General features: G+C 41.6%; 1 protein-coding gene across 1 annotated transcript in view; it reads right to left on the reverse strand.

Annotated features, from left to right (window-relative positions):
- The window catches only part of LOC117398393 (Fc receptor-like protein 5), a 47,101-nt gene extending 26,267 nt beyond the window's left edge, over positions 1-20,834 (reverse strand). The window contains exons 1-5 of the mRNA XM_059015709.1: positions 20,810-20,834; positions 19,404-19,658; positions 2,570-2,605; positions 1,382-1,663; positions 332-598 (exon numbers count right to left, since the gene is read on the reverse strand). Coding sequence (XP_058871692.1) covers positions 332-598; positions 1,382-1,663; positions 2,570-2,605; positions 19,404-19,658; positions 20,810-20,834 — 865 coding nt within the window. The remainder of the gene's footprint in view (positions 1-331; positions 599-1,381; positions 1,664-2,569; positions 2,606-19,403; positions 19,659-20,809) is intronic.
- Between the last annotated feature and the right edge of the window lie 802 nt (positions 20,835-21,636).

The raw sequence follows: 21,636 nt of genomic DNA on the forward strand, positions 1-21,636 counted from the left end.
TGAACCTTGATGTTACCTTGATGTTTTACACAAAACAAACTTCTACTGAATGTCTTCTGAGCTCTGAGAATGAACCTACCTCTCACTGACACCCGAAGCTCTGCAGATGCACCACCGTGAGAGGAGCCTCACATCCTCCACCACACTCCGAGAATGAACCTACCTCTCACTGACACCCGCACCTCTGCAGATGCACCATTGTGAGAGGAGCCTCTCATTCTCTACCACACTCTGAGAATGAACCTACCTCTCACTGACACCCGAAGCTCTGCAGATGCACCACCGTGAGAGGAGCCTCACATCCTCCACCACACTCCGAGAATGAACCTACCTCTCACTGACACCCGCACCTCTGCAGATACACCATCGTAAGATGAGCTTCTCGTCCTCCACCACACTCTGCACTTGTAGGACCCCTCGTTACTCTTTGAAACATGATCCAGACTCTGCTCTGTGCCAGCCCGGGACTGTAACTCTTTATTATCTTTATAAAATCGAATCCAGGTAGCTGTATAACCATCGCGGACACGACATCTCAGAGTCAGAGAGTCTCCTTCAATCACAGGCTGGGGGGGAGTCTGCAGGATTACTCGTTTATCTGAAAAAGAGTTCAGATCAGCAGGTCAGGATTGAGTAGACCGCAGTTTTACACACAAAGACGTTTCTAATGTGTTTTTTATTATCTCATCATGGCATATTGATTTATATTTTCTGAGGCTCTTTGAACGCCAAAGGACTGAACATAAGGCATGAATATGAAATCCTGTAACAGGGTCTTGTCACTTTGTAGGAGCACATATGGAATCTTTCAAACACACGGCCTGAAAATGGGCAGCGGTGTGGAGTAGTGGTGAGGGCTCTGGACTCTTGACCGGAGGGTCGTGGGTTCAATCCCAGATGGGGGGACACTGCTGCTGTACCCATGAGCAAGGTACTTTACCTAGGTTGCTCCAGTAAAAACCCAGCTGTATAAATGGGGAATTGTATGTAAAAAATAATGTGATATCTTGTAACAAATTGTAAGTCGCCCTTGATAAGGGCATCTGCTAAAAAATAAATAATAATAATAATAATAATAATAATAATAATAATAATAATAATAATAAAATGTTCTTTCAGTAAAGCAGAATGTTAGATATCCCAACACTTAGGATCTGGATAATTGCAGAAAAAAAGACAATCCAGCTCTCAAGTGCCGGGGTGTGTGTGTGTTACTTGAAAACAACAATGTGAGCAGCAACAATTCATATTGACTGGAGATCCAGAGACAGCTTTACTCAAATCAGCAAGCCTATCAGTAGCTTACAATACCTTCTCAGCCAATCCGAGTGCAGGATTATTCAACAAGGTCTGAATATTATCTAGTATGACAACGACTTACTGGATACAGTTAAGGTGACAGCATTACTGTGTTCCTGTCCTGATGCAGACTCACACCAGTAGACTCCACTGTGGTGATACCGAGCTTTGCTGATTGTGCAGCTGTCCCCATATCTCCTGCTGTATTGATCACTGCACCCTACCTCTTCACGTCTACCTCTGTACTGTTTAAACCTCCAGCCATCAGAGCCCCCCTCCACCTCACAACTCAGGGTGACTGTTTCTCCTATGAATATCTGTGCCCAGGCAGGCTGCAGGGTCAGGACAGCCTTGGGACAGCCCTCTGAAACAGAGAACAGGATAGGATTAGGACACATTGCCCTACAATCAGTTAGGAAACTGCAAAAGGAGAGAGAGATTCCAGTCCCCCAGCAGCATCTCTGCAGTGATACAGTAGGAATAGCAGCAGTGTGACCCATTGCAGGCTCTACTTGTGATACAGTAGGAATAGCAGCAGTGTGACCCATTGCAGGCTCTACTTGTGATACAGTAGGAATAGCAGCAGTGTGACCCATTGCAGGCTCTACTTGTGATACAGTAGGAATAGCAGCAGTGTGACCCATTGCAGGCTCTACTTGTGATACAGTAGGAATAGCAGCAGTGTGACCCATTGCAAGCTCTACTTGTGATACAGTAGGAATAGCAGCAGTGTGACCCATTGCAGGCTCTACTTGTGTTTGTGAAAATAATTAACGTGGAATCTCTCTCAATATGATTATGACCTTGAACACAAACATATAAGGTGGAAGACTGTGGTCAAAAGATTCAGCAATTAGTCCAATTACTGAAGTGGGACTATTCCTGTCAGACTGTTTAATGAACCAAGAAACACGTTTAAGATAAGTGGGGATATTACTGTTCTTAAAAAGGCATCCAAATATTCTGTCTGGTTAGCAGATAATTGTAATACAGTATTCTTATTCAAAAGCTTTCCTGCAATACCACACATAGCCTCTCGGTGGAGGACACTGGCTCTGTAATGGCCAGTGTTTGCAGCAGTCATTCATTTTTTTTTTTTTTTTTAACTAAGTTCAATTGTTATATTGGACAGAAGAAAAAGAGCTGATTTCATTTTTTATAGATGTCTCTTCACTTTGTGACTGTATTGCCACAGCCTATTTTCAATACACAGACCTGTATTGTAAATCCTGTTTTTGAACTGTGTTCACATTGTAAACTGTTCTCTTACCATCATACTGTCTGGAGCAGCTCACTACAGTCAGCACTGAAAAACACAAGAGAGACAGTCAGGGACTAGACCCTTATAAAAGCACCACAGTCATGTTGCTGTTTCCAATGCTTTTACCATTGTTATACCATGCTCATCAGTTATAGGTGCCTGCCATACATACATGTAACATGTGCTAACACAGGGAGAAGTAAGAGACAGCGCCATCTAGTGATCGGACACTTTTGATCAGGTTTCCTTCTCTTGTTTTGTTAGTAACACACTGCTGTGCACTGCTTGGTGCTGGTGTATATAATAATATAAAGACACTCTAATCTAGCCTATATTAAATACGTATATGACAGGCAACTCCTGAGCTCATAGTCAAAGCACCTTAACACAGACTTACCAAATAATACAAACACAAGATCTGAGTCATTTCAATAAGAACCCTGTGAATGATGAGTTGTGACTTCAGTTCAATAATGGGTGTGATAAGTGTAACAGTGAGAAGGCTGGGCACACACTGCTGACCACACACACCGCAGGTGAGCATCTTAACCCCTATGCAAAAGAGCCAGGCTCCTCTGCATGTGTGCTTATAGAGCTTTTAACCTCATCTCACCAGCAGGGGTCAGAATCCACAATGGCAGTGCATCACACAACACTGCCTGTCACACTGGCAGCACAATTATCTATTAGTCTATTCATTGTGATCCATCAGGGTGAAATGATTCTGTTATTTTGCAATAGAGATGTGTCATGTGGTTCATGACTAAAAGCAAAACATAAACTCTATTTTTATAAAAACAATTATGACAAATTTAAATCAATAAATACAGTAGGAACATTTTCTAGCAGTATCAGAACTTGTAACATGTCAGTTGAAATGTCAAGCATGGACACAGACCTGTGAAAAACAACAGATTAAAAAATAGCAGACCACAGGACTGGACCCACACAGCAGTGCTTCCTCCCTCCCACGCTAACGTTTTTCACACCACTGACAACCTTCTCAGCTGGTACATCCTGCAGCGTGGTCTAATTGAAAAACAGTTTAACCCTGTGGCAGGGCAGGAGCCCTATACATGAAGAGTGGGTTTTGTGTGTATATAATGTAAATAGTATTGTGTGAAATGTGTGTACATTTATTGTTATTATTGTAATTAATTAATGAGGTACCTGACGCTCCTGGGAGAGCCTGCCTGCTGTGTGTGATTATCAGGTGTGGAATCTAATCAGCAGGTAGGTGTGTTCCAGCGGGGTGTCAGGTATAAAAAGGTTCTATTTATTCACCTCAGGGCTGCTACAAAGCTAAAACCAGTGGGCTGAACATTGCCCATGTTATCCAGACACAGATGTAAACACCTTTATTATTATTATTATTATTATTATTAAGATTTTCTTAGCAGATGCCCTTATCCAGGGCGACTTATAATTGTTACAAGATATCACATTATTTTTTAAACATTATTTTTTTACATACAATTACCCATTAATACAACTGGGTTTTTACTGAAACAATCTAGGTAAAGTACCTTGCTCGAGGGTAGAGGAGCAGTGTCCCCCATCTGGGATTGAACCCACGACCCTCCAGTCAAGAGTCCAGAGCACTAACCACTACTCCACACTGCTGCCTCATGAAAGCCTCCGATCACCGTTAGGGTAAACCGAGATTGGAGCCAATAGAAGAAAGCAAAACCACCGAAGGCCGGGCGAGTTTGTTTAGACGCGTAAAGATTAGTTCAGAGATGGTAGATCCCTATAAAGTACAGGCTGTCATTAAGACTTAAACATTGACTTGGAATCAACTTACAATACAGGAATGGTTAGTATATTATAGCAGGATCACAATGAATCACCAGCCCCCTCCCTTATCCTCTCAGTCCTGAATGCTATAGTAGTAAAACTGACAACAGAAACAAACATGCTTCATACACATGGGGATTCAGCATGTAATATTAATCTTAACTTATGCTTTTCAATTTTATAAACTTCAAAATGATTAACAGTATAATTCTAACTCATTTCTTATTGCATAAAAAGCAGCTGTTATAATTATTAGTTAGTCATATAGCACATGCTTTTATCCAAAGCGACTTAGAGACCAGGGGTTGAATTCTGCATCAACAACTGCTGCTTACAATAAGACCCCGGTTTTCAAAACTCTAATATAAACAGTATCATAAATATCAAACAAACTAAATCTTTTACTCCATACAAGAACATAAGAAAGTTTACAAACGAGAGGAAGCCATTCAGTCCATCTTGCTCATTTGGTTAGCTTATTGATCCCAGAATCTCATCAAGCAGCTTCTTGAAGGATCCCAGGATCTCAGCTTTAACAACATTACTGGGAAGTTGGTTCCATACCCTCACAGTTCTCTGTGTAAAAAAGTGCCTCCTATTTTCTGTTCTGAATGCTCCTTTATCTAATCTCCATTTGTGACCCCTGGTCCTTGTTTCATTTTTCAGGTCAAAAAAGTCCCCTGGGTCGACATTGTCTATACCTTCTTTGTTCAAGACTGAATAGATTCATATCTTTTAACCTGTCTGCATACAACATGCCTTTTAAGCCTGGGATAATTCTGGTCACTCTTCTTTGCACTCTTTCTAGAGCAGCAATATCCTTTTTGTAACGAGGTGACCAGAACTGAACACAATATTCTAGGTGAGGTCTTACTAATGCATTGTAAAGTGTTAACATTACTTCCCTTGATTTAAATTCAACACTTCTCACAATATATCCAAGCATCTTGTTGGCCTTTTTTATAGCTTCCCCACATTGTCTAGATGAAGACATTTCTGAGCAACATAAACTCCTAGGTCTTTTTCATAGTTTCCTTCTTCAATTTCAATATCTCCCATATGATATTTATAATGCACATTTTTATTGCCCGTGTTCAGTACCTTACACTTTTCTTTACTAAATGTCATTTGCCATGTGTCTGCCCAGTTCTGAATGCTGTCTAGAAAATTTTGAATGACCTTTGCTGCTTCAACAGTGTTTGCCACTCCTCCTATTTTTGTGTCGTCTGCAAATTTAACGAGTTTGCTTACTATACCAAAATCTAAATCATTAATGTAGATTAGGAATAGCAGAGGACCTAATACTGATCCCTGTGGTACACCACTGGTTACCTCACTCCATTTTGAGGTTTCTCCTCTAATCAGTACTTTCTGTTTTCTACCTGTTAACCACTCCCTAATCCATGTGCATGCATTTCCTTGAATCCCTACTGCGTTCAGTTTGAGAATTAATCTTTTATGCTGGACTTTGTCAAAACCTTTCTGGAAATCTAAATAAACCATGTCGTATGCTTTGCAATTATCCATTGTTGATATTGCATCCTCAAAAAAATCAAGCAGGTTAGTTAGACACAATCTCCCTTTCCTAAAACCATGTCGACTGTCTCCCAGGATATCATTACCATATAGGTAATTTTCCATTTTAGATCTTATTATAGTTTCCATAAGTTTACATATAATAGAAGTCAGGCTTACTGGTCTGTAGTTACCTGGTTCGGTTTTGTCTCCCTTTTTGTGGATCGGTATTTCGTTTGCTATTTTCCAGTCTGTCGGTACAACCCCTGTGTCAAGAGACTGTTGCATGTTCTTTGTTAGCGGTTTGTAAATAACTTCTTTCATTTCTTTGAGTACTATTGAGAGGATCTCATCCGGCCCAGGGGATTTGTTTATTTTAAGAGCTCCAAGTCCCTTTAACACTTCTGCCTCTGTTATGCTAAAGTTATTGAAAACTAGATAGGAACAGGTCGACATGTAGGGCATGTTATCCGTGTCCTCCTTTGTAAAAACTTGTGAAAAGTAATCATTTAATATATTTGCTATTTTTTTTACTTTGTCTATGATTTTGCCATTTGTGTCTTTTAGACATTTAACCTTGTAGCAGGGCGATTGCCCTGCACGTGTGTATTTAGTGTGGATATAATTTGTATGGGGAAATGGATTTATTGTGTGTTGTTTTGGAGTTGATTTGTTTAATTGAATTATTGTTTTACAGACAGGCGCTTGATTGAGACTTGCTGCCTGCTAGGCTTGGTTGAGGGGAAGGGCAGCAAGTGATTGGCTGTGCTGGACCTCAATCAGCAGGTGGGCGGGTCTTGATCAAGTGTCCGTCAGTTCAAAAGCATCTGCAGGAGATGGTTCGAGGCGACTGCAACGCCATGCCAGAGGGGAGCGGCGTATACTCGGGAGGAGAGGGTCCGCTCTGCAGTAACGACAGCTACGCAACCCTGAGACTGCAAGCGGTGCTTGTGAAGGCAATGCACAGCCAAGGCCGTATGAAGCAGCAGGAGTCGTTGTATGAATACCAGCTCATGAGTAGGTTAGTTAGGGGATTGTGATCCCATGTGATGTATAGCGAGGGTTACGTAGTGTAGCCAGTTCCTGGAGCGGGACGCCTCGTTTTAAGGATAGCGCTCGCCCTCTGGGGCACCTTTTTATTTGTAGTTTTTGTACTGTGTTTTATTTTGTATTTTTGTACAGCTTGCTGTATGTGTCCTCTGTGCGTTACCATGGTTGGTAACGTCACATGACCACCTTTACATTCATTTCTGTTTGTATTAATAAATCCTGCACGCCTGTGCTGGCGTTTCAACTCCACCCCCAGTTGTCTCTCTGTTTTGCTAAACAGTGGCTATCCACGCAAGTGATGTAAGACCCGGTCACAAACCTCCTCTTTGAATGTTCTCTTGCTGTTATAATATTGGAAAAACATTTTGGAATTGGTTATAGCCCCCTTAGCAATATTGATTTCTATCTCTCTCTTGGCCTTTCTAACTTCCTTTTTGACTTGTTTTTGCAGTCCCAAGTACTCTTTCTGTGTACTTTGTTTTTGGTCCCTTTTAAACGTTCTGTAAAGTGTCTATTTTCACTGATTTTTTTTTAATGGATCTATTAAACCATTTTGGGCATTTTGTTTTAGATTTAGGTTTGTCTACTTTTGGGATGTAATTGTTTTGCGCCTCTAATACTACATTTTTTAAAAAAGCCATCCTTTTTCTGTGGATGTTTTCTCTATTTTACTCCAATCTACTTCTGTTAGTTTCTGTTTCATACCTTCATACAAATGTTCATGGAGGGCAAAATGCCAGCAATCAATATTATGAAACTATCAATATAAACTATTTCAATCAGATTTTACATTCAGCTGGCAGAAAGCCATAAACACAGGAGGCCTGCAATCACTGGGTAAATTTCAACTTTAAAATTTTTATTTTACCACCTACAGCTACGGCCAAAAATGTTGCATCACCCTATAGAATTTACTGATTTTGCTTCATAAAGTCGAATGAAACCTGCAGAATAATGTTACATTAACATATTGAATTACACACCGCTTTGTATTTTTCCATATACTTAATGAAAAACTGTCAATTTAAAAATGTGACATTTCAAAATTTAACATGAAATTCTATACTAACTAGTATGGCTTCCGGTAGACTTTTGCAACTTCATTTTGTAGTTTCTTTGATTACATGATGTTAAATAAAATATCTAAATTCTGTTCATATAGTTATTTTTTATTTTGTATAATGTCTCAATACCAAAATTCTAGGTGATGCAAAACTTTTGGCCAGAGCTGTAGAACTGCCAATGATCTTTTAACACCCCATTCCCCAGAAATGTGTTTAAGTAAGAACGTGCTTTAACACTTTCAAAAAGAAAGTGCTTTAACGCGAGCTGCTGTAGCTGCAGTTTAGACCAGTTCAAAGGGCCTCAGCAGCATCAGCATACATCACTGTGAGAGGACTTTCTGTACCATTATTTTTAAGTTTCCAGGGGCCCGTTTCATAACAGTCATGTGGTTGAGATGAGGTTGCGAGGACACAAAGGTCGTCGCTGTGTGTGTTTCATAAAGCACTTTGCAAGTGCCGCCACTTGCGATCACTCTTTAGTGATCTGCGTTAAAAAAAAAAAAAAACAGTAACTTAGTAATCCATTTTAAAGCCCAGTAACCGATCAGGTAATTACACAATGGCAGGGTGCAAAGGAAAACCACATTTTCCAAAGAAGAAATGTATACAATTATATAAATGGTTGGCCAACACAAATCTGTTCTATTTGGCAAGTTGTCTGGAAGTTTAACTAACGAAAACAAGAAAACAAGTGGCAGATAATCACGGATGCAGTGAATGCTCTAGGGGTGGAGCAGAGAACAGTACCTCAGATAAGGCTACCTTTAAACCAGCGTAAGTAAGCCTTTAATTATCCATCTAAGTAAGCAATAATGAAAATAGATACATAGTTATAAAAGTTACACAACTTGTTCATAAAATGTATTATTATTATTATTATTATTATTATTATTATTATTATTATTATTATTATTATTATTATTATTATTATTATTATCTTTATTATCTTACTCACTGTCTCTCAATATCTCATCACTAATATCTCCACTGGCAAAGCGATTGGCAATATCACAATGTTCCCAAATGAAATGTTTGCACTCCCAGGGTATCAGATGACAGCATCTAATACAGACATTGTGGCATATGAGATGGCTTGAATAGTAATGGAATTAAAAACATAATTATATATATATATATATATATATATATATATATATATATATATATATATATATATATATATATACACACACACACACACACACACACACACACACTATTGAAACTCAATGTTCAGCGAAAATCCAAGATGGACTTCGGGGTTAAAAATGAGCTGTTTTTTGCACATTAAAGGTTTTTGTTTCAAATATCTTTGTTAGGTTAAAACTGATTAATAAAATAAATTCATGTTTTTTTCTATTAAAATCTAAAACTAAGTTTGACCTTAGATTTGACCCTAAGATTAGTTATCTCCCTTTTTTAGCAAATCGGTACTTTGATATTAATTCTAAATATAATCTAAATGATAAAATAATTGATATTAACGCATGAAGAGGATTTGATTGACTCTAAATACTCTTTTCCTTCGGATTTGTCTGCAGTTGCTACTTGCGGCTGATGTCTGGGTGTCGCAGGTTTCTGATGAAAATTGATCAATGCCGCAGCCCTGCGAAAGTTTTATAAAACCCATTTTTGTATTTGCGAGGTGCTTGTGATTGCAAATCGCTTTTATGAAACGGGCCCCAGGTTCCAGTAATTGATTGTAGGTAGCAAGCATGCTTCCATGTTTGGCCAGACTTTAACCATGTTGTACCATGCATGCACCATACTTTCATTTGATTTACCATATATTGACTAGCTTTTTCTACACTTCACTACACTTTTACCATGAAACTACTGTGAAAAAAACTGTTCCTCGCTTCCCTGTCCTTTACCATGTGCTTCCCTGCTTCACCATGCATACGGTATGTTTTACAATACTCTATTTCATTTACCTGGCTTGCATACTCTGCTTTTATCATGACCAGTAGACACCACCTCAAAATACAGATTTTGAATTACAATCAAGTCTTACAAACCCAGAACCTTTCACTCTAACTGTCCACAAACCAGATGGATAATCAGCAGCATGTTTAATAAAGCACCAGCAATAATACTTACATATCAGTGCAGCGACTTCACAAGCCTGCATTCTGTCTCGAGACACTTTCAGAAAGCTGAGCTCAAAGTAAAAACACTCTCTTGTAACGTTGTCAACGTACAGGTTCCTCCCACTGCGCCTGTTCAGTAAATGAGCACAGCCTCTCTGATTTTGTCATCTGACAGAACATCACCATGCAATCTCATTTCGGGTAATATTTATTTTTACCCTTAGCATCTAACAACTTCATTATATTTAAGAAGTTAACACTTCTATTAACCAACTGGCTACTGAAAACAGAAACATTTTACTCAAAATCTGGTCTGATGAAACCACTGTTCAAATGAGAGAATTGAAACACTTCTCTACACACACTTGTCTGTGCTCTGTGTGTGGGAATGTAAGGTTGGCAGGGATGGGGTTAAATCTGCCCCTGCCAGCAATCACAGGTGTGACCCCAATTAGGTAATTGATGCTAACTGGGGAGTGGTCACATGTATAAAAGGAGCCAGAAATCGTTTGTTTGGGGTGAGTGTTTGTGCTGTGATTTTCAGAAATGCTTTGTTTGGGGTGAGTGTTTGTTTCTGTGATTTTCAAAAATGCTTTGTTTGAGGTGAGTGCTTTGTGCTGTGATTTTTAGAAATGCTTTGTTTGGGGCGAGTGCTTGTGCTGTTATTTTTGTATTGTTGATCTACATGGTAGTGAAGACTAATGCTCAGACTATGTTTTGATTGTTTTGGCTCTTGTGCCTTTTTCTTTGTTCCTGTGTTTGCTAATAAACATGCCCACCAGCGCTTAAACTGCAGCTTTCTGTCTCTGGGTCTCTTCCTGCCGGTAACAGCTTGGGCCGTGACGCTACCCTGTCACAAAGGCAATAACAACGTGCGCTTCACGGGTCGTGAGCTGGGGGGTGTAAGGATAGGGCAGAAGAAGCAGAAAGGAGCAGTTAGTAGGATAGAAAGTGATCACTGACTGAGGGCGACGATGCCGACACATCCCAGGGGCAAAGGACCCAGCGACCAAAAACACATACGATGATTATGACTCTGGGAGCCGCCCCTCGAGTGGAAGTCGGTCCCAGAAGACCGGGACACGAAAGGAGATGAGAGAGAGAGGAACCCAGCATCTGAGACTTCTTTAAAAGGGGAGCTTGTTAAACCCCCGATTGGCCGAGACTTCTCGCTGCCTGGGACCTGAAATAAGGACAAAGCATAGAGGTTAGTATGGGACTCGAGCACAAGTGGCCACATCCCGAAAGAAGGCAGAATAGAACAAAGATAAGCGCAGGAGCTGCGACAGGACAGAGTCTGGTCGGGGGTCTGCTCTGACTCACATGGTGAGAACCCCCCTGAAGGTAAGGGAGACGGATGCCTAGCACTGAGGTCGGGGAAGTGAGACTCACTTGACCCCCCCCCCCCCCCCCCCCCCCCCCCCCCCCAAAAGATGGACACCCAGCACCTCACGAAATCTCCCACACCGTGAGACAAACAAAAGACAGCACATGCCAACGCATAACATAAACAAAAGATCAGAAGGACAAACGAGACAAACAGAGGGATGGTTAGCAATTTGTTAGTAGAATGTGACTGTGTGTACCTGCCGCTCAGTGGAGAGGAAAAAAACCCTTGAGGCTGATTAGGGGAAAACCTCTGGTGGCCCCGGCAGACAGGAAGCCCCCACTCTGGGCATACTAGCAATTTTAAGGGAAGGGAATGGAAAGCTCTTAAGAGTCCCACAGAGGGTCAGGCAAACTGCTGGTATGGAGAGAATGGGGGGAGAGAGAATCCCTAGCGTGGACAATGAAAGTCAGGATCTGGTTTTGATTGAAGGAATAGGATGAATCCGATTCTGGCCACAGAAGGTTGAAAACACTGACCAAGCTGTAGAATATGAAGCTCTCGAAGAAGGGCGAGGGCTGCAGACATGAAATGCGGAGCAGATTGAAGGAGGTTACTGAGAGTAGGATTCAGTCAAATAGCAGCTGGTGAAACTGGGGAGTCTGAAGTGGGGTTGGGACAGCAGACGGGGCCAGCTGACGGAACTTGGATACCGAAAGTAGAGGCAGAAGGGGAGCTGGAACTGAGGGTTGAGGTAGCAGCTGGAACTGAACAAACATGTGTAATCGATTGCTGGGGAAGCTCAGCACCCTTTGCGCTCAATTTTCTGGAAACGAGGGCAGAGATGAGATGTCGACCATCCTATGTGTTAGTTAATACAGGATCGATCAGCGGTTTGCTACTATCATGTCTGTTTGAAATGGAAAAGGTGAACTCACATTCAGAGATTGGGTTTCACAACTCCAGTCATTCTCCTAGTAGTGGAACTTAACTCAATCAAGACAGATTTCTTGTACCACGTCTCTCACCATGTATTAATGCTGTAATATTTGAGAGGATGTGTGGACATATGAATAGATTGCTGAGAAAGTCAAGCACCTCGTATTTTCGATTAGATGGGGATTAGCATTAGCCTTGATTGCAGAATGCTGCCACGATTTGCATATTGGAGGAAAGTGGGAGCATTGGAAGCTCGGAGAAGTGCAGTTACGGATTTAAACTGTAAACTAAAACAACTTTTGCATGCTGTAATAGTGAGAGATCTGAAGAGGGAGCAGAGATCTGCTGAAGAGAGGAGCGATTGACAGTAGAGGACGGGATCTGCTGAACAGTGCAGATATCTGAGGAAGTAACAATGAAGTGCTGTCAATAGTTAGCAGTGGCCTGCTGTAGAGAGCACAGATCTGCTGAAGCAGTGATCTGTAATAGTGAATGGTGGACTGCCATCGGTAGAGTGTGGTGGTCTGCTGCAGAGAGCAGAGATCTGCTGAATGTGGTGGATATTGGTCTTTCAGTGTTAAGGTGATATAGATGAAGCCAGAGATGGGGCAGAGATGAAGAATGCATAGATCTGAAGCCGCTGTGGAACCCGAGAGGATGAAGAATGCGTTGCTCTGAGGCTGCTGCAAAATCTATTGGTTTGGTCGGGAGCAGTCTATGAGTGCATTGTCTATTGCAGGATAGTAGGACACTTGACTGAAATGTTGATAGTTGTAGGACATGGTTTCCGTATCTGACTGGCGGCTCACGTTGATGAAATGATAACTTTGAAGGTTGAATAAAGTGCCTTGGTGAAGTTTGTCAGTCAGGAATGGAAGCCTGGTGCAGAGCAGCTGGAAGTTAAGGTGACGGTAGATTCAGAGCATCTCAGAAAGTCGATAAGTGCGTGGCTTCATGACCATGTCCTCAAAGGGGCAGGTGCAGTTGAAATTGAAGAATGTCAGTTGATATAGGTAGACAAAAGGTTGAGGCAGGAGGGGAACTCCCGAGAATCCATCAGAGTGACAACAAACTGCAGGAATGGACAGAAAAGCTGTAGTATCTCTGAGAGAGAGAGAGAGAGAGAGAGAGAGAGAGAGAGATCTGCTTTCCACCACCTTACCATTAAAGTATACCATTAAAGTATACCATTAAAAAACAAACTATGGGCGATTACTTTATATGAATGATCATGTTATGCACGAATGTAAGAATTGCCTTTCTGTAATGGCGTACTTTTTAGCATATATCTAAATCGTTTACGCGATATATTTTAATATAAAATATATGTCTTCCACACTATTACAGTTTTGATAGAGGATGTATTAGTTTAGATCTAATATAATCACAGTTGTACATACAGACTGCCCCTGTTTTCATTCACGTCCCAAATTCTGGGCCGATTTGGTTTGCAGATAACGTCCCAAATTCTGGGCCGCTTTGGTTTTTAGATAACATCCCAAATTCTGGGCCGATTTGGTTTGCAGATAACGTCCCAAATTCTGGGCCGCTTTGGTTTTTAGATAACGTCCCGGTACCTCAGTTACAATAAAATGGAGAATAATCTGATGACCCCCCCCCCCCGTGTTTATTTAATAAATTTGGGTGTCAAACTGCTGGTTTAGGACAGAACAACAAACAGTAGGCTTAATTCTTAAAACTTTTAACTACAAGTATTTGGATGCACAGAATTAAAAAGACAAGTATTGGGTTAGGAGCACACCTATTTTTTTGTAACTTTGACGGCCTTTTTTGAATTTTGACAGCCTTTTGTAAAAGTGTGAAGGCCTTTTGATACCCAGCATACACTGCAATACCCAGATATTCTGATAGCGCAGCAATTCAAATGAAGTTTGTAATTGGTTGTGTTCCTCAAATACACAATAAAAAGTGATATTTATAGGGTATACAGTTATACAGCGATACAGTGGTTTCGGACTTCTAAGAACAGGTACTGCGAGCATCTGGATTCATACTCAGAGGTACTCTGTAGCCTCCTGGGACATTCACAGCTTGTTTGACATCCTCTTGTAGTTGCCCGTTTCTGCATATAAAGCAAAATGCTGTTTGTCAATCTCTCTTTTTTCTTATAAATCAGTCTTTGCAGGAATCATTCCAAAAACACTTGAATCAGTTAGGGACTACCAGTCTGACACTACAGGCCTTTAAATTGCAGTACCAATTTGCAAGTTGCTAAGTGGTTGCGTTCCTCAAATTTGCACTGCAAAGTGATATTTTAAAGAATAGGGTATATAGTCCTTTTTTTCGCCTCTGCTCGCTTTTGGTGCAAAACTATGCTCCGATACACTCAAGCTGATACTGTGATCACAAAACACTTGGAATGGACTTAAATTGGTGCTTCTGTTGCATAAATACACTACAAAATGTGCACATTTCAGGTCTTATATATAATGGGCATTTTTTGTATGCATTTTGCTATAGGAAATCGCAGTCGGGGGGGGGGGGTCCTCCTGTCGTACCCCATGAGTCCACAAATCCTGGGCCAACAAACTCGCTAGTACTCTCTTTAGATGCACAACAGTCTTAGCTAAAGAAAATGGGCTCCTTCGAGTTCGTACGACCCACGACCACCATTGTCCGAGCCTTACCCCGATGGTGTTTTTATAATGGGATTTGCCATAGGGAAGGGGGTGGTCACTTATCATACTCGTATCTCCACGACCTCTGGACCAACGAACTCGGAAGGGCACTCTTTGCGTGCACAAGAGTCTTAGCTAAAGAAAGACATCGGCCACGGGTTCAAACGCCACCCCACCACCAGATGGTGGGCGTTGCCCCAAAGGGGGTTTATAATGGGATTTCCCATAGACATTTTTCAGGGTGCTGTATCTCGGGTTCCGGGGGTCCCCGAAACTTGAAAATCGGTACGGAAGTCCACCTCGGGGTCCCCTGTCGATCCCTCCAAGCGATGTGTCCCCAGCTAGAAAGGACACCAGTTTAGACTTTTTTTTGCCAACCTGGAGCTCAAAAGCTTTTGGAAATGCAACCTTGACATGCCATCATGCTGAAAATGTGTAAATTTGTTGAAAATGTAGCATTTGAAAACAGATGGCTCCCTGTGAAAGAGGGCCACCAGACATGACCCTAGGAAGTTCAACCCGGTTTCTAGGCCCCGGGGTCATGGAGATATGACCCCGAAAAGGGTCGTTTTTGGACATTTTTGACAGGGCGTATCTCAGGTTCTGTGGGGGTTAGGAACTTGATTTTTTTTGCGGTGGGGCCCCATGGGTCGCCACACAAGGAGTCACCATTTTCATGGTTCAGATGCCAGGACGGCTTGGCAAAGTGAATTTTTTTCGTCATGACATGAGTTTTTGGGTTAACCACAACACCATTTTAGGGGGTGGTTTGGAGTGCTCCCCTGAGTCTATATCACTTTGAATGGTGTTTCTACGTGCTTGGGTTCGAGAGATATGCCTGAAATGTGTTTTTCAACCCTGCCATAGACATGAATGGGGCTGAATACCCAAAAATATATTTTGCAAAGAATTGCTACGATGGGTGTATGCATGCAGGGGTTGCATGGTGGTGTGTGCGTGCAGGGATTGCATGGTGGTGTGTGCATGTAGGGGTTGCATGGTGGTGTGTGCGTGCAGGGATTGCATGGTGTTGTGTGCGTGCAGGGATTACATGGTGGTGTGTGCATGTAGGGGTTGCATGGTGGTGTGTGCGTGTAGGGGTTGCATGGTGGTGTGTGCATGCAGGAGTTGCATAGTGGTGTGTGCGTGCAGGGGTTGCATGGTGGTCTGTACGTTGAGGGGTTGCATGGTGGTGTGTGCATGTAGGGGTTGCATGGTGGTGTGCATGCAGGGGTTGCATGGTGGTGCGTGCGTGCAGGGGTTGCATGGTGGTGTGTGCATGCAGGGGTTGCATGGTGAGTGTATGCGTGCAGGGGTTGCATGGTGGTGTGTGCGTGCCAGGGTTGCATGGTGGTGTGTGCGTGCAGGGGTTGCATGGTGAGTGTATGCGTGCAGGGGTTGCATGGTGAGTGTATGCGTGCAGGGGTTGCATGGTGGTGTGTGCGTGCCAGGGTTGCATGGTGGTGTGTGCATGTAGGGGTTGCATGGTGAGTGTATGCATGCAGGGGTTGCATGGTGAGTGTATGCGTGCAGGGGTTGCATGGTGGTGTGTGCGTGCCAGGGTTGCATGGTGGTACACGTGTGTGGAGGGGAATTGGAGTTCAGGTTTTGCGCAAAAGAGGGGGGGGGGAAGGGTAGGGTAAAAGAAAAATTACTACAATCATTTATTTTCAAATTCGACTTCCAGTCTCCTTTCCCTCACTTTATGATTTTATTTTGTGATTATTTAATTATTGTCAAAATAAACAGCCTTCATCTACTCGTTGCAGTCTCATTTCTGTCCAAAAAGAACCTGAAACACTACAATATACTGATGGACGTTACATAAGAAAATGAGATGTCCTTTTTTCGGAATACCATGTTCCTTCCCAAAAATGTGTTTTAATATTAGCCTTTAATAAAGGAAAACGACTGCTTTAATTAATTTTCATGTATCTATTTCAGTGCAATGTAGTTTCTTTATGTAATAAGAAATACATTTTTTTTAACATTTACATTTTATTTCTGTTTTTTCATAAAAAGATTTCTGGGGAGAGTAAAAAATACATTAACTTTGACTCATGTACTAAGGGTTACTCTCAAATGAATTCACGATCCAGTTTATGGTAAACTGTGCATGGATGACTTAGAAACTCGGCTGTCAGCTGAGTCCCCAAAACTGGGCTGAATTCGAAAATGCAAAGCGGCCCAGAATTTGGGACGTTATCTAAAAACCAAAGCGGCCCAGAATTTGGGACGTTATCTGCAAACCAAATCGGCCCAGAATTTGGGACATTATCTGAAAAGTAAAGCGGCCCAGAATTTGCGACGTAAATGAAAACAGGGGCAGTCTATATGTAAAACTGTGATTACATTAGAGATAAACTAATGTATCCTCTAACAAAACTGCAATAGCGTATACATTTTATATTAAAATATATCGCAAAAACGATTATAGATATATGCTACTTGAAAGAAAAAAGCACACCACCACAGAAAGCCAATTCTTACATTCGTGCATAACATGATAATTCATATAAAGTAATCACCCATAGTTTGTTTTATCAGTACAGCGTAATACCACATTATATTTTAATGGTAAGGTTGTGGAAAGCAGATCACTCTCTCTCTGATCACAATGTTAAAAATGCCTGCACGCTTTTCCACTCGTGTGACAACATATTCATGTGACAGACATGGACCAATCAAAACGCGAGACTGTTATGCGGTTCCGTCCCAAAAACCGGACCTGTGTCATACTTCCATATTTTTTATAGATTTTTCGAAAAAGTCTGTATAAATCTGTCTGTTATTTTTATTTAAATCATCCATGGAGATTAAATCCTCACGTAACACTGACAGTAAAATGAAATACTGTTCAGATAATGGGATTTATCACAGACAAAAACGTATAGCACTGACAACATTTTATATTATTCAGTTATAACAATTAAATCAGTAAGGCTGTGCCAATTCACAGAGATCATCCTCATTGATTAATGCAATGCTTGTATAAACAATTCAATGTGTTAATCATTGAATTCATGAAGCAGGAGAGAGGGGGTGGGTAGACAGTATGTTTCCTAGCAGTTAGGAAGCTGTCATTTTACAATGAGAACATGAGAGCGAGCCCCTTCCTGTCTGTAGAGCAGCAGAGGCCACTGAGCTGCTGCACAGCATTCAGTCCAGTGAAGGGCTTCAGGGGCTGCGGTTGAGTGAGAGGAAGTGCTGGAGGAAGAGCACACAGCAGGGTGCACAGGAAGTGATGGCAATACATTAAACTGACACTTTAGATTATTATTTAGAGGAGATGTTAATGTTAAGGTCTTCAATCCCTGTGAACGGGGCAGGACATCCCTGGACAAGAGATGCTGCAACATAGAGAATGATCAGCAGGGCTGAGAGATGGGTCAGGATTGAGGAGTCTGCAGTTTTACACACACATGTTTGTAATGCTCTTTTATCTCATCATGTTATATTGTATTATTCCGTATTATGAGCTATATAAACTTTCTACAGAATGGAGAAAGAATATTATAGGAAACTATTTTTCCCAAGTGTAGATAGCCCTTGATTTATATTTCCTAAGGATCTTTGAAACCCAAAGGAGTGAACATGAAGCCTGTGTAAATATGCCAATTTGCTCAACTGGTACTTGAAAACAGCTATGTGAGCAGCAACAATTCATACTGACTGGAGATCCAGAGACAGCTTTACTCAAATCAGCAAGCTGATCAGTAGCTTATGATACCCTGTGACAGGAATGGCTGAGTGGGTGACGTCAGACCAGAAGAAGGCACAACAAAACAAAAGGTATGGTGCAGTGGCGCGGGCGCCGTTTTATTCAATGCAACCAAGAATAAATATTTAAACAAAAAAACACTGTGCTCACCGAGCAAAAATAAAAAGAGTAAACAAACACAAATCTCGCACACAAAATAAACAGTAAATAATAAACAAACCATACAGGTCAGGCTGGGCAGTCGCTGTCACTGTTCCTGTATGTTGTAAATTTAGTTTAGTTTTCTTTCAAATAAATTCCTCTCGCTCTCCGTCTCTCTACTCCAAACACCCACCCCCCGTTAGCGAGAGCTGCAGGCTTTTTATATCATGGCCGAGGGGTTTAACTAATTAGCAAATCATCCTATTACCCCTCGGCCACAATCTGCACGGGTTTATTAATTATTACTCCTGGCAGAGGACGAGCACCGATCTCGCCTCTGCCAGGACACGTTTTAAAAACAAAACAATAACACGGCGCTCGCCGACAAATACAATAATAAATCATAATAATAATACAAAATAACACAGGGGCAGAGGGGGACCCCGATCTAAAAGTAAGCAAACAATGTACAGGGCACCTCACCCTGTTACATACCCTCTTAGCCAATCCGAGTGCAGGATTATTCACACAGTCTGAATATTATCTAGAATTTTACTTACATGACACAGTTAGGTTGACAGCATTACTGCGCTCCTGTCCTGATGCAGACTCACACCAGTACACTCCACTGTGGTTATACTGAGCTTTACTGATTGTGCAGCTGTCCCCATATTTACTGCTGTATTGATCACTGCACCCTGCCTCTTCACGCCCATCAGAGCCCCCCTCCACCTCACAGCTCAGGGTGACTGTCTCTCCTGTGAATATCTGTGCCCAGGCAGGCTGCAGGGTCAGGACAGCATTGGGATAGCCCTCTGAAACAGAGAACAGGATAGAATTAGGACACATTCCCCTATAATCAGTTATGAAACTGGAAGAGGAGAGACATTCCATTCCCCCAGCAGCATCTCTGCAGTGTGACCCATTGCAGGCTCTACTTGTGATACAGTAGGAATAGCAGCAGTGTGACCCATTGCAGGCTCTACTTGTGATACAGTAGGAATAGCAGCAGTGGTGTCTCATTGCAGGCTCTACTTGTGATACAGTAGGAATAGCAGCAGTGTGACCCATTGCATGCTCTACTTGTGATACAGTAGGAATAGCAGCAGTGTGACCCATTGCAGGCTCTACTTGTGATACAGTAGGAATAGCAGCAGTGTGACCCATTGCAGGCTCTACTTGTGATACAGTAGGAATAGCAGCAGTGTGACCCATTGCAGGCTCTACTTGTGATACAGTAGGAATAGCAGCAGTGTGACCCATTGCAGGCTCTACTTGTGATACAGTAGGAATAGCAGCAGTGTGACCCATTGCAGGCTCTACTTGTGATACAGTAGGAATAGCAGCAGTGTGACCCGTTGCAGGCTCTACTTGTGATACAGTAGGAATAGCAGCAGTGTGACCCATTGCAGGCTCTACTTGTGATACAGTAGGAATAGCAGCAGTGTGACCCATTGCAGGCTCTGCTTGTGATACAGTAGGAATAGCAGCAGTGTGACCCATTGCAGGCTCTACTTGTGTGTTTTGAGTGAAAGGAATTCATGAGGAATCTCTCTCAATATGATTATGGCCTTCAATGCAAACATAGAAAGGAGAGGTGTGTGGTCCATTGGGCAGCAATTACTACAGTTTACAGTAGCATCTGAGTTAATAAGCTGATCATTTGTTTACAATAACCTCTCAGATAACATGTTTAATATAAGTGGGAAGATTACTGTTCTTAAAAGGCATCCAGATATTCGGTCTGGTTAGCAGTCAGCCAAAATAATATTCTTATTCAAAAGCTTTACAGCAATATCAGACATAGCCTCTAGGTGGAGGACAGCATGGCACTGTAATGGCCATGGCCAGTGTTTGCTGGAGTCATTCATTGTTTTAGTTAACCAAATTAAAGTGTTATATTGGACATTGGAAAATCTGTTTTTATTTTTTATAGATTATCAGGAAGCACGATGAGAATCTTTACCAGTGTCTTCACCTTGTGACCGCATTGATGCTCATGTATAGAATAATAGAAAGATACTTTTTAATCTAGACTATATTAAATATGTCTATGACAGGCAGCTCCTGAACTCATAGTCAAAGCACCTTAACACAGACTTACCAAATAATACAAACACAAGATTTGAGTCATTGCAATAAGAACCCTGTGAATGATTATAAAGGTGAGGGAAGAGTAAAAACAAAGCAAGACAATGTCACATGATAATAATCCTTAATTAACTTGGACACATGCATGGGGTTTAGTAAACTGACAGATCTATAGTTAAAGTATTCTCTCTTGTCCTCACTTACCACCCTACCAACAGAAAGATACAGACAATTGTGCATAGAAACTTCACAATTTTACAACAAGACCCATCTACAGCACCTATTTTCAAGACTCCCCCCTTGATGTCATATAGAAGAGACAAGAATGTGTGGTTGTGGCAAAGTGGTAGGTGAATACAGGTGAGTGCAGTGCAGAGCAGATACAAAACAGACAGACAATGATTTCCAGGTGCAAGGGTGTTTATTAATTTTAATTAACAATGTCCAGAGCCTTATGGCAAACACCTGTAAATAATAATGATGGAGTGATACAGCGGCGTGTATTTGTAAATCCCCGGGTTTGACCCGCAACCAAAAAGTCCAGTTTTACACACCAACACTAAACACAAAACACAAACACAGTTCTTAGTGATAGTGAAATAAGTGCAAGTGTATATTACAGTTCTCCGTGAAATGCAGGGGTGAAAGTGATGTCCAGGTTTATGCTGGCTTCTGCTACAGCTCTGGATCGTGTTATAGGAA

This window comes from Acipenser ruthenus, chromosome 51 (assembly GCF_902713425.1).
Source record: "Acipenser ruthenus chromosome 51, fAciRut3.2 maternal haplotype, whole genome shotgun sequence".
Taxonomy (NCBI): Eukaryota; Metazoa; Chordata; class Actinopteri; order Acipenseriformes; family Acipenseridae; genus Acipenser; species Acipenser ruthenus.